Here is a 14,261-nt window from a genome sequence, read left to right as displayed (position 1 = left end):
ATTATTTTTGGCTCTAACGTAACTGCTTCTACATCTGTTACAAGCATGGACCAGAGGTGTGGGAGCAGAGAGGAAAAGAGAAATGCTAATGGTGTGCTTCACAACTGAAGTAATACACATAGCCATCTAAAGCTCCCACCCTGAAAGACCATAACATCCAGGGTCCAAAATTAACTAGCTGCGCCCAGGGGCAGAGGAAGGGGGTGCGGTGGAGGTGGTCTGCCCAGGTGTCACCACTGAGGGGGGTGCAAAATGCCGGGTGGCACTCACCGTGGGGCCTGCAGCGTCCCCTGAGAGATACACGGTGGCTTGGGCATGCGCAGGCTCCAATACTGCTCAAACGGTCCACCCACTGCCTCCCCCTCAGCTATAGGGCTGCTGAGTGGGAGGAGGCAGGCAGACTCCAGAGGCCCCGCAGAGCATCCTGCCCTGGCTCGCCCCACCCCACAGGTAGCTGGCCATGCCCCTGGGAGCAGGATACACGTGCGGCCCCAGACGTTCAATCACCTTGCTCCGCCGCTGGCTGCACCACTGTAATGATAACAGAAAGGGAGGTACAGTGGTACCTCTGGTTATGAACTTAATTCATTCCACAGGTCCGTTCTTAACCTAAGGTACCACTTTAGCTAATGGGGCCTCCCGCTGCCGCCACACGATTTCTGTTCTTATCCTGGGGCAAAGTTCTTAACCCGAGATACTACTTCCGGGTTAGCGGAGTCTGTAACCTGAAGTGTTTGTAACCTGAAGCATCTGTAACCCAAGGTACCACTATATAGGATTATAAGAGGAAACAATCCAGCTGCAAAAAAGAATTACCTTCATGAACCAGAGAATTTTACCTACCAAATACAGTAAGTGAAAGGAGCAGATTTCTTCTGAGCGAAAGGCAGAGCCGCACACATATGTTCTTCTTCCGAACCTCCACTGGACTCAGGTGGCTTTCATGCATTCGCACTTCTACCTGCTTTGGCATGTTGTTGGCACTAAATAAAAGAAGCAGGGGAAATTAAGACACTGTAAGGTTGGAGTATGCAAGACTTTATGTTGTCACAAAGGAGAAATCAACCAGTTTACTATCATGTTGTTCACCATGATTTCTTAGTGTTACAAAATTATTTGTAGGTTTCCTTCCTTGAAAGCTAAAATAGTAAATACAGGAGCTAAAATATTCTTACTTATTATATGCCTAACACAACTATATTCTGCACAGAAATTTAAAACTAAGGTCTTCTCCATGTGTTTAAAATCTAAATAGGAGTGTTGAACCTCTGGCCCAGAAGATGTTCTTAGATTACAACTCTCATCATTGGCCACTCTGGCTGGAGGGACTTAGAGGACACTGATATGTAAGGACAGTCGCAGACACCACTTGCCACTGATCTAAAAAAATCAAATATAAGAAACCGGGGGAAATTTCTTAAAATGAGAGAAACCGGAGGGGGGAAATGAACATGCCTATATAAACACTGACAGAAATCAATTTGGAAAAGCAAATGGAAACGTTAGGAGGGACTGAACAAATCGGATCTCCACAGCAAAGCATTTGGGACATAGCAAACAACCAGAGAAAATGTTCTCTGAAGAAAAGAAAAAGGAACTACGGTTCAGAAAGCCAGAAAGAATCAGAAGAATGCATAGATAGTTGGGCGAGAGCAGTGCTTCTCTTCCGGAGTTCTCCCAATTCCTAAGTCTTTCAATTCAGCCACTGCATTGAAGCTAAAGACTTCCTGCTTGAGTGATGTGGAGCCAGCTTGGCGTGATTCAAAGTAGCTCTTTAACCACGTTCTTCAGAATCTGAGGTATAGCCTTCTCTTTTCTTTTTTCTTTTTATGGTGCCATCTGCCTCATCACAGCTGCCAGCCCTAAACGTTAACTTTTTAATGAGATTGAAATATGTACTTTAATGAGACCAAAAACTTTTAATGAGCCTCAAAATCAAGCATAAGGCTTGCGCTCCCAACAATTCTACTTTATGTGATAACTGAAGTATTTCATGAGTTGTTTACAGCTCAGGCTCAACTTATTATCATAGGCGCCGACTCCATGGGGCTTGAGGGGGCTTGAGCCCCCTCAAAAAATTTTTTGGGGGGGCTCAGCCCCCCCAATAATCTCGGGCGCCCTTCCAGCAGAGCGCCGCCGCCGTCCCCCGCCTCCTCCCCACCTGCTCCCTCGCCAGCCAGCCGTGCGCCCTAGTCAGAGAGCCCCGGCCGTCCCCCGCGAGATTAGGGAATCCCCGGGGGCGGGGGCTCCTGCCTCGCTGCTTCTGCCGGGGGGAATTTCCTTCCTCCTGGTGGTTTCAGCGGTTTAGGGCCGGAGCGGAGGGGGCTCGCCCTCTCTTCTCCGGCTAGCCCGTTTCCCGCATATCAGCTGTTCCGGAGCTGATTAATAGACACAGCACGCTCTCCCCTATTCGCTCACGAGGGGGCGGTGCCACTTTATTTGCATATTCATGAGCTCATTTGCATATTCATGAGCTTATTTACATTTCACGAGCTTTCCCGGGCCCCCCCCCAATATTTTTTATAAGTCCGCGTCCCTGCTTATTATAGATTGCATCTCTGTGTCTCTGTCGGCCAACACATCTGAACATTGCTGCGTCAGAGCTGCTTCACATTAACTGAGGTTCAGCAGAAAACGTGTTGCCCAAATACCAATTCCCAAGGATGAACATGGATGGGAAAGAGACTGCTTCATACTACCCACAAGGACGAGGATTGTGGTTCCTGACTTTTCCAGCATTCAGCTTCCAGATCTAGAACTATGAAAGAGAGAGAACAACTTTTCTCTAGCCACCTTCTCCACACCATACATAAGAAAACAAAACACCCTGAATACAAGAAACGTCTGCAGAAAAGGGGACACCAAAGACAAATCGGTTTTTGTTTGTATATTCATGTCAAGGTTGTTCTTTTCCATTGTGCAACTCATGAGATAAGAATCACCAGGATTTGAGCAGAAGAGAGCATGATGCTGACTGTCTGCCCTCCATGAAATGGCTTGGATGAGAAGAAAAACATGCTTTCACAAAAAAAAGTTTGCATTTGGAAAATGTGAAGACTATCTTGTGACTTTATTTCTATGATGTTCAACTCCCTAAAGCCAAGGAACATGACCCTTTCTGCAGAAGTTTACTGAGAATCAGAAAATCCATATTCAGATCTCTGTTTTAATTCAAGGGGCACTGAATCACTTCTCCATGAGTGTCCAGCAATGTGGCTTGGGAAGTTTATCATCATGGAAATAAAGTCACACAATTTCCAAATACATATGTGACAACATTTAGCCTAAGCAAGCTCCCCCCCCCCCCGCCCACAATATGCCTTGTAAAATGTGGATTCATTTCTGTCAGCACCATCTTCATTTTGTATGTACTGTTGCACAATTCACACATCATTGTTTTCCTGGACATCTGTCTTGCTTTAATGAGCCTGCATTTTGAAAGAGGATTCTTTGATTTTAGAACCATGGTATCAAAATTCTTACGTTCAGAATTTTGTATTAGTTGCAACTGCATTGTGACCTTTTCTTATTATTAGGGGTTCAATGTCCAACTCTCCAAAGAAACTGTATTAAGTCCATGAATTGCAGAAAAGATACAGAAACACTGTGGCTGCTTTTCTGGGCATTTCAGCTGGACTAATGTGCCCCACGGGGCTAAAAAAACCCTCTTTCAAGTAAGTATGCACAATATACGTGTTGGGGGGGGGACCCAGGGTAGAATAGCAGCACTGAAGTGTTCATAATTAAAACAATATTTGGTTTAATAACTTTGTCAGGGACAATAAATTCTGGCATCCTTTTCTTTCAAAGAAGACTTTTTCTTAATAACCTTTCTAGATGGTTGCTTCTCAGGGACACCAATTGGTTGCTAAATGGTTGTCTAGAATCTGTTGAAGCATTGAGCTCTAGTTCAGCTGCAACAGGCATGTTTATGAACATTTTTGACATTTTTGTTACATGCGGTGGATTGCAGGTCAATGGCTGGTTGCTAAAAGGCAATTCTCGCCACTGAGGCTACCTGGGCCTCCAGTGACAGAGAAGAATCCAAAACCACTACCAAACTGCATATCTGTTCCTTCAGGGCAATTGCAACCGTGTTCAGGGCACACAACTGTCCGATTTCTTGAACATGGGACCCCCTCACCCACCCATCTTACCAGGATTTAAGCCATGCCAATTTCCCCTCATCCATTCCCAACATTGCACCCTACCTCTCCTGATCCAGAAGTTGTGATGAAATAGAGTGGAGTGTCATCAGCATACTGATGGTACCTTGCTCCAGACTCCTGACGACAATTCTCAGCACCTTCGTGCAGATACTAAACAGAATTGGGGGTAGTAAAGGCCTGGGGCCCAAAAAGCACTCCCCTAGTGCTCCTCTCTGGACGTGGTCCCTTAGATAGGAACAGAACTACTGTAACACAAGGGCCACAATTTCCATTCCATGGAGCCAGGAGGATATCATAGTCAATGGTAACAGAAGCCACAGAGATCAAGAAACAAAAGCCAGGTTGTGCTGCACTATATTGATTTTAATATAAATCAACACTGAAGGAAATGAAGATAAAAATCATAACTTCTATGAGTGTACTCATTGCTATTGCCAACAAAAAAGAAGAAATGGCCATTATCCCATCTTAATACTGATGGGAAAAACATACATTGGAGACGAGGGTTGCAATCTGCAAAGCAAATGATCTCTAAGCCTGTTCCTTCTTCATTTCACCACATCTCCTATGCCAGATATGTTTATATCGTAGTTAGAAGAAACATGTCTGCTGTAAATTCTCTCCAATGAAATGGTAAGGTTTCACAAGGAAACTGATACACTTTGGGTAAAATAGTGGACTTTGAGCATATGCCTTGGAGAAGATGAATAAACTAATGAGAGAAGGTTTTTCATCCCTAAGACTGACCATCATGGACAGATGAGTTAAAACTATTTGTGCAACGTGAAAAGCACAATTGTTTATCTACCCTTTTATCATCAGTATCAAAAACAATGCAGCTATTTTAAACAATTTTGGAAAGAGAATGTGCTCCAATGTGGAATATGTGATGAGATGTGAGAGTTAAAAATGCTGATCAAGTTCAAGTCTTGATTAGGTTCTTCCACAACCACCTCAAACAAAATCTATATTAAAACCCCACTGAAAAAATGCAGAACTTGGTGAGGTCCACTGTACACCGGTCATTGAGTATGTGAGCTGTAGCACCAGATGGCTCAAGTATTGAAGTTCTGCCTTGGCCTACCAAGAAAAAGACAAATACAGTACTGTATTTGCCCAAATGACCTTGACTTCTAGCACTCCAGCATTCTGGTGAATCTTAGATCCATGTGTGAACAGTTCAGATCCATTAATAAGGACAGCAAAACATAAGAGGAAGGCATCCTTTCCAGGGGTAGCCATTCCTAGCAGTGACTTGGAATAAATATGAACTATGAAGTAACGACTGCTCAAGATTTTTCTCATACATCTGCATTTTATTACATGGGATTTAAGCATGTTTCCACTGTTCTTTCCTTGGCTGCTGTTGTCTGTGCTTCTCATAGATGCTGCCAGGAGATTCTTAGCTGCAGAATAGAAACCTATCCAAATGCCCCCCCCCCGCTAACTCAACGAAAGCCAAGATAAATACTGAGATTATTTGTTTGGCCCATTCGCTTAGTCCGTGAGAGCTTCTGTGTTTCAAATGACATATATGTCTGGTGAAACATGAATAGGTCAAACTACTGGACTTTAGAGGGATCTGCACACAAGGTATATATTATTGACTTTCTATCTAATGATTGATTGATTGGATAGAGATATTATAATACATAGATATATAGCAAGTGGGGAGTGGGGAGAGAGCCAGGACCTATGAATTCAAGGTGGGTATCAATACTTGCTGGGTACACAGCACTGGGAAACTGCTAGGACCCCAGTGCTCCAGCAGGGCCTACTGCTGCCACTTGCCCTGAGCCCCCCATATATATATATATATATATATATATATATATATATATATATATATATATAAAAAGAAACACCCCCCAAAAACCAAGACACAGAAGAAAACAATGGCATGGCCCTCCTTCCTTATATCAAGGGCACTACAGACAAAATCAGCAAAATCCTCCATAAACACAATATCAAAACAGCCTTCTGCACCAACCAAAAAATAGCCAATATCCTCAGAAACCCAAAAGACAAAATCCAGCTGGAAAACCAAGGGGTCTATGAAATACCCTGCAAAGTCTGCCCAGCCACGTACATTGGACAAACAAACAGACGAATAAATGCACGTATCGCAGAACACAAGAATGCCGTCAAAAAAGAAGAAAAAACTTCCTCTCTTTTCCAACACATGAAAGAAACAGGACACGAAATTAATTTTGCAAATTCCAAATTGCTCTTTAACATGGAACATCACCACAAGAGAATAATCATGGAAGCCATCGAGATAGAGAAACACCCTCACAACATGAACAAGCGTGACGACACGTCCCGCCTGCCAGACATCTGGAAATTAGCCCTCCCCACAAAAACCGACACCAGAACCAGAGGCACACAGAACGCCGTCACCAATCAACCACACCAGACCCAAACCCAGACCCTCTCCACAGACATATTACAGACTCCATCCAATAGCCAAACTATAGTGGCACCTCCGGATGCTGCACCCCCCTGCAATCCCTACACAGATCTGGCTGGCACAAGGCACAAAACCACAGCTCGCCCCTATACACGAAGCCAAGCCAGAGCACAACTAAATGCAGCACAGCCATCTTCTCAGAAAAACTCTTCACAAGCTCAAGAGGTCAAGACACAAAAGCTTTAGCAACTAATCTACACTTAATGACCCACCCAGTGGTATTCAGAATATCACTCATGAAATCACCCAAGATATCCCTCAAGTAATTAAGGAACAAAAGAAGAAGAGGCACACTAATCTAGGAACTTCCTCTCTGCCCAGAACGTTGGAGGCTATACACCACACCCCTCAACAGTATTTATAGGAACTCAAACACCAGATTCTGCTCTGTTCCAGTAACAAGAAGCCGAAAGCACCAGCCTGAAGATGACGAGTGAGACCTCGTCGAAACGTCGCACAGACACCCCGACTCTTACACGGGAAGACACCCGAAGACACCAAAACCTGCATTCCTGTACCCGTGAAAATCTACGAAAGCATATATATATATATATATATATATATATATATATATATATATATATATATATTCTTGACGCTCTTTGCATCATGGATGGTTGGATTTCACTGACATATTAATTTCCTACAATCTCCCTGATGCAGTATCACTCTGGAGCATTGTGGGAAGTTAAAATGCAGAAAGACCCAGGCACTTGATCCTGCTTCCAGTACTGACCAGAGTGCTGCAGCCACCAAGCAGGCCTGATAGGGCTGACCAACTGAGGAGAATCTAGATGCCACTTTGCCTACAGCCTTCTCATCCCTGGGGCTCTCCCTGTATGAAATGCCAGGCTGTGTGGTCCAGACATGGCGGAGAAGATAAAATGATGGCCAGCCTACCAGCACGGTTGTTGTGGTGCTGAATTGCTAGTCGGGATGATTGTGAATCCAAGGAAATCTAGATTGCTTTTGCTGTGTCAGGCAGTTATTGAACACCATCCCTTTCATATACATTACTTCCAGTTGTGTATATTAGACTAACATTATAAGCCTGTGGCCTGATTTTGACTCCTAAGTCCCTCATAGCATCACTGGTTTGGGCTAGGCAATATTTGTTTACCAAGGTTAATTTGAATGGATTGCCGCTGATACAATTTCTAATCTGGGTTTCTCCAACTCACAATAGTCTACTAGTCTGATCCTTGATAGCAATCTTGAACATCTGTGCAATAGTTGCGCTTTTCACACGGAATACAATGTTGCATTTTTACACATTGGTGCCATTTCAGTGAAATCACTGCTTCAGGTATCTTAAGGACAAACACAGGCCCCCTTTGTGCATCATTTGCACGAAGAGGGGCAAAGCATGTTGTCAAGGACTTCCAGAAAACGTCTCCACCCCCACCATGATGGCATCCATTTCTTCCCAGCTCCATCACTGTTTTCCCATGAGTTAGCATGCACATTTGAGGGTTCCTCGAGAAAACCTGTTCATTGAGCATTCATCCTGATTTGCTTGCACAAAGCTTATATGGTAGTTGGACTATGTCCAGTCTTTGTTGAGCATCTTCTGATTTACACAGCAGTTATACAATGACCATTCATCTTGATTTGCTTGTGGGGTGCTTATACACCTTACCATTAAACATTTATTCACCCCACACTTTTCAGTGCATCTCCTCATTATGGTCCTAGCTGCCATTTGTGCACCTTAAAAAAAGGAACTGTTGTGCTACGGTGACTGGTTGCTTTAATCCACTTTAACTGGACAAACCTAAATTTATGGTTTGTGCTTGAATTCCTCCTAAGAATTCAGAAGCACTCTAAGTCATATGTGTGTTGAACTTTCAGGCCCACCCACTCCCATGTTTCAAGTTTGTGCTGGGCCTAGAGAAACTGTGCAAAAGACCAAACAGGCCAACCAATCAGGCAGATTACAGTTTCAGGGAGGGACAAAGAGTAACAGAATATAACTTTGTCCTACCTGCCCTAGTAGACCAGTCTGTCAGCAGTATCTTCCTGCTTCCTTGTAAGGGTTCCTAACTAGGCTAGAAGCAGAGAACTCAGGACAGATCAATTGGCCACAGGTGAGGCTGCATTCCAAGGCAGCTGCGGATAAGGAAAATTGATTCCTAATGGAACTGACTGTGCGCTTATCTCAGTTCAGTATTATAATTAAGGCACAGAGGTGAGGTGAGCTCAAGAGGCAATTGCAGCAATCCCTAGGGAAGTGGTTGCTTGACCCACACAACCTAACTTGGGCTTTTCGTGAAGCATCTTAGCAGTGCAGTCCTCCACATGTTTACTCAGAATTAAGTCCCACTAAGTTCAGTGCTGCTTTCTCCCAGGGAAGTGGGCATAGCAGCCTTCACCAAGCTGGTTACTTCCAAATGTTTTTGGACTACAGCTCCCATCAGCCCTAGCCAGGGGTTCTAGTCCAAAATATCTGAAAGGAACCAGGTTTGTGAAGGCTGGGGTCCAAGACTGCTGCCTTAGGGCCAGATTTAATGAAACTGTTGTACTAGCGCTAGTGAGAACTACTGCAATGAGCCTCGCTAGTGCAACAGTCCTTTTCTTCCTCTTTCCCCCCTGTGCACCTCCACCCCAAATTGGCTTGGGATGCGAGTGTGTCCAGGAGAACCCCAGAACAGTATACCAGAGGAGGTGAAAGGAGATTATCCTGTCTAGTAAGGAGAAATGCTTGCACTAATGGAATGATTGTAATAGTACAATACTGAGTTCCATGCTTAAGCACACTGATCTTGCCTGATCCTACAGTTCCATGTCATTAACGCTTCTTATTTCCTAAATTATTCTCTCTCTCTCTCTTTTTGGCCTGCCTTCATACTTAATACCTTCCCCTCAAAAAAAAACCCCAGCAACTCTAATTGGGGTTGTTATCATCACTGTGATTTCTTACCAGGCAGCATCTCCCTTACAGAGTCATTAGGCGTAGCCTGCTTTCATTAGTTAGAAGGAGCAATCCCATTAAGAGCCATTTGGATACTAGACGATGAAAGCAAAACAACCCCCACCCTAAATCCCTTCATTTTTGAGGATGTGCTACCTTTCTGTGAGATGTTAAAAGGATTACAGAAATCAAGTGTAGCATAATAGAATCTCTTGTGACAAATTATTTTAGGTCCTAAAGCTTAGTATGTACTGCTTTATCCTTTTTGACAGCTGTTTCTTGGAGCAAGTATATATGATCACAGTGAGGCCTGATTTGATGAGTGCATGCCATCTGGTGGAACCAAAAAGGCTTTTTGCAGAGGGAAGATTTGAAAAACCGATCCAATTCTTCTCATCTAGAGTAAAGCATTTTTCCTGGTTCCTTCCGTACCGTAGTTTAACAGCAACCTTCTTTTTCAGGGTTTCTCTTTACCCCCCCTTCCTTGCCCCCACTCTCAACCCAATAGAATCCTATCCTTCACGCACTGATAACTGAATGCACTGCTATAAAAAAGATTGAAAGGAAGCCTCAAGGCCCCCTGGTGTGTATGTGAAATGAACCGAGCGGCAAACTAAATAGGTTACCCAGGTGTGCTATTTTTATACTCAGCCTTCCTCAGATGTGTCTGAAATCAGAAATATATATATATATGCAGGTTTTGGTGTCTTCGGGTGTCTTCCCGTGTAAGAGTCGGGGTGTCTGTGTGACGTTTCGACGAGGTCTCACTCGTCATCTTCAGGCTGGTGCTTTCGGCTTCTTGTTACTGGAACAGAGCAGAGTCTGGTGTTTGAGTTCCTATAAATACTGTTGAGGGGTGTGGTGTATAGCCTCCAACGTTCTGGGCAGAGAGGAAGTTCCTAGATTAGTGTGCCTTTTCTTCTTTTGTTCCTTAATTACTAAAGGGATATCTTGGGTGATTTCATGAGTGATATTCTGAATATCACTGGGTGGGTCATTAAGTGTAGATTAGTTGCTAAAGCTTTCGTGTCTTGACCTCTTGAGCTTGTGAAGAGTTTTTCTGAGAAGATGGCTGTGCTGCATTTAGTTGTGCTCTGGCTTGGCTTCGTGTATAGGGGCGAGCTATGGTTTTGTGCCTTGTGCCAGCCAGATCTGTGTAGGGATTGCAGGGGGGTGCAGCATCCGGAGGTGCCACTATAGTTTGGCTACTGGATGGAGTCTGTAATATGTCTGTGGAGAGGGTCTGGGTTTGGGTCTGGTGTGGTTGATTGGTGACGGCGTTCTGTGTGCCTCTGGTTCTGGTGTCGGTTTTTGTGGGGAGGGCTAATTTCCAGATGTCTGGCAGGCGGGACGTGTCGTCACGCTTGTTCATGTTGTGAGGGTGTTTCTCTATCTCGATGGCTTCCATGATTATTCTCTTGTGGTGATGTTCCATGTTAAAGAGCAATTTGGAATCTGCAAAATTAATTTCGTGTCCTGTTTCTTTCATGTGTTGGAAAAGAGAGGAAGTTTTTTCTTCTTTTTTGACGGCATTCTTGTGTTCTGCGATACGTGCATTTATTCGTCTGTTTGTTTGTCCAATGTACGTGGCTGGGCAGACTTTGCAGGGTATTTCATAGACCCCTTGGTTTTCCAGCTGGATTTTGTCTTTTGGGTTTCTGAGGATATTGGCTATTTTTTGGTTGGTGCAGAAGGCTGTTTTGATATTGTGTTTATGGAGGATTTTGCTGATTTTGTCTGTAGTGCCCTTGATATAAGGAAGGAGGGCCATGCCATTGTTTTCTTCTGTATCTTGGTTTCAAAGCATTGGTTTCAAAGTGTTCCATGTACAAATTTGCGATGACCGGTGAGAGGGGTGATCCCATAGGTGCTCCTTCTATCACCCCTCTCACCGGTCATCGCAAATTTGTACATGGAACACTTTGAAACCAATGCTTTAGACAAGTCAGAACACAAACCCAAACTTTGGCTCAGATATGTTGACGACACCTTTGTAATTTGGCCACACGGGAAAGAAAAACTAGATAGCTTCCTCACACATCTCAACAGCCTACACCCCAAAATACAATTCACTATGGAAATAGAAGACAACAACCAACTCCCCTTTCTTGACGTCCTAATCTACAAAAAACCTGATGGCTCCCTAGGACACACTATCTACCGGAAAAAAACACACACCAACCGCTACTTACATGCACAATCACACCACCACCCTGCACAAATAAACTCCGTAGCCAAGACTCTCATCTCCAGAACCAAACGCCTGGCTGACAAAGACCACTTGACAACTGAGTTACAGAATCTCTCAAATGTGTTAATCGCCAATGGATACCAGAAAAACAGGGTTACGAAGCTAATCCAAAAAGAAACACCCCCCAAAAACCAAGACACAGAAGAAAACAATGGCATGGCCCTCCTTCCTTATATCAAGGGCACTACAGACAAAATCAGCAAAATCCTCCATAAACACAATATCAAAACAGCCTTCTGCACCAACCAAAAAATAGCCAATATCCTCAGAAACCCAAAAGACAAAATCCAGCTGGAAAACCAAGGGGTCTATGAAATACCCTGCAAAGTCTGCCCAGCCACGTACATTGGACAAACAAACAGACGAATAAATGCACGTATCGCAGAACACAAGAATGCCGTCAAAAAAGAAGAAAAAACTTCCTCTCTTTTCCAACACATGAAAGAAACAGGACACGAAATTAATTTTGCAGATTCCAAATTGCTCTTTAACATGGAACATCACCACAAGAGAATAATCATGGAAGCCATCGAGATAGAGAAACACCCTCACAACATGAACAAGCGTGATGACACGTCCCGCCTGCCAGACATCTGGAAATTAGCCCTCCCCACAAAAACCGACACCAGAACCAGAGGCACACAGAACGCCGTCACCAATCAACCACACCAGACCCAAACCCAGACCCTCTCCACAGACATATTACAGACTCCATCCAGTAGCCAAACTATAGTGGCACCTCCGGATGCTGCACCCCCCTGCAATCCCTACACAGATCTGGCTGGCACAAGGCACAAAACCATAGCTCGCCCCTATACACGAAGCCAAGCCAGAGCACAACTAAATGCAGCACAGCCATCTTCTCAGAAAAACTCTTCACAAGCTCAAGAGGTCAAGACACGAAAGCTTTAGCAACTAATCTACACTTAATGACCCACCCAGTGATATTCAGAATATCACTCATGAAATCACCCAAGATATCCCTTTAGTAATTAAGGAACAAAAGAAGAAAAGGCACACTAATCTAGGAACTTCCTCTCTGCCCAGAACGTTGGAGGCTATACACCACACCCCTCAACAGTATTTATAGGAACTCAAACACCAGACTCTGCTCTGTTCCAGTAACAAGAAGCCGAAAGCACCAGCCTGAAGATGACGAGTGAGACCTCGTCGAAACGTCGCACAGACACCCCGACTCTTACACGGGAAGACACCCGAAGACACCAAAACCTGCATTCCTGTACCCGTGAAAATCTACGAAAGCATATATATATATATACACACACACACACACACACACACACACACACACACACACTGAACATCAACAACAAGTATATATTTCTCATGTTGTCACTTAGTGGCAATACAAAAGTGACAGTACCCACTCTCTGAAATGCCTTCCCTCAGGTAATTCATGAGCTGGAGACAGTAATGGTCTTTAAATGCCTTTTGAAGACCAATGAGTGGGATTCAACTAATGAGTGCTTGTCAACAGAAGCCCTGGACAAGGAAGTCACACATTCCCATTCTCTGGCCCATTGGACATAGAAGGTAACAACCTGGGAGCTTCCAGCTGTTATTTCAACAATGGATGGCTGGGGATATGTTTTTGCCCAACTCTTACAGAATCTCGATCGGGACTGGAATATGGAGAGAGGCATTTCTGGGGACATTAATTGTCCCCTATCTCTAGTTGCTGCCAACACTTTTGTCCCAATGGGAGATTCTTTCAATATAACCAAAGAGAAATGAACACAGAAGAGTTCAAGGCCCTGTTCCAGTCAACATTCATTTGTTCTTCCCGATTCCCACGCCCAGTCAAGTATGTTTAAAAATTTAGAAGTCTTGTGTTTACACCAAACCGCGCTTAACAGTGTTGTTGCAGATTGAAGAGTAAATTCTTTGCCCCGATTTTTAGCTGGAATTATCCTCAGCCATCTCAAAAATGACAAATTGCATAATATTCTCAACTTCAGAAATGTTCTCTGTGACTGCGTGTTTTCTCTTGCAGATTCTAAAGTGCATTATATAAACATAATCTAGGATGAAATGGAGAGTCACAAGGCAGAACTTAAAGGCAAGGGCTAAAAGGCAGCATATTGTGATTAAAGAACTCATGTGTTTACACAGTAGGCTTTAATTCCAATGCTGATTTTTCACAGGCACCCATCTACAATTTATTATTATTATTATTATTATTATTATTATTATTATTATTATTATTATTATTTGATTTATTACCCATCCTTCACCATAAGGCATTGCTCTTGGACTTCTGTCTGACCTTGCCTTTGGATCATGAACAGGATATCTCCCCACCTCCCGGACTTGAGAACTTGAAACACATAACATCTCTCCTTTTTCAAGAATTCCACCTCAGTTTATTGGCTCACATCTAGTCCATCACTGTCTCCAAGCACCTCAGCTGTAATGTATTTCAATTTATTTATTTCTCTT

The 14,261-nt window shown here is 43.7% G+C and overlaps 1 protein-coding gene across 3 annotated transcripts in view; it reads right to left on the bottom strand.

The window, feature by feature from the left end:
- Nucleotides 1–14,261, bottom strand: part of SLC1A2 (solute carrier family 1 member 2) — a 90,920-nt gene that overhangs the window by 29,538 nt on the left and 47,121 nt on the right. For all 3 annotated transcript variants that reach the window (XM_082225168.1, XM_082225167.1, XM_082225169.1), the window contains exon 3: nt 844–983. In XM_082225168.1, coding sequence (XP_082081294.1) covers nt 844–983 — 140 coding nt within the window. The remainder of the gene's footprint in view (nt 1–843; nt 984–14,261) is intronic.

This window comes from Podarcis vaucheri (genome assembly GCF_965113315.1).
Source record: "Podarcis vaucheri genome assembly, chromosome: 1".
In the NCBI taxonomy this organism is placed as follows: domain Eukaryota; kingdom Metazoa; phylum Chordata; class Lepidosauria; order Squamata; family Lacertidae; genus Podarcis; species Podarcis vaucheri.
The sequence above is the reverse complement of the archived record's forward strand: the minus strand, read 5'-3'. Positions and strand labels throughout refer to the sequence as shown.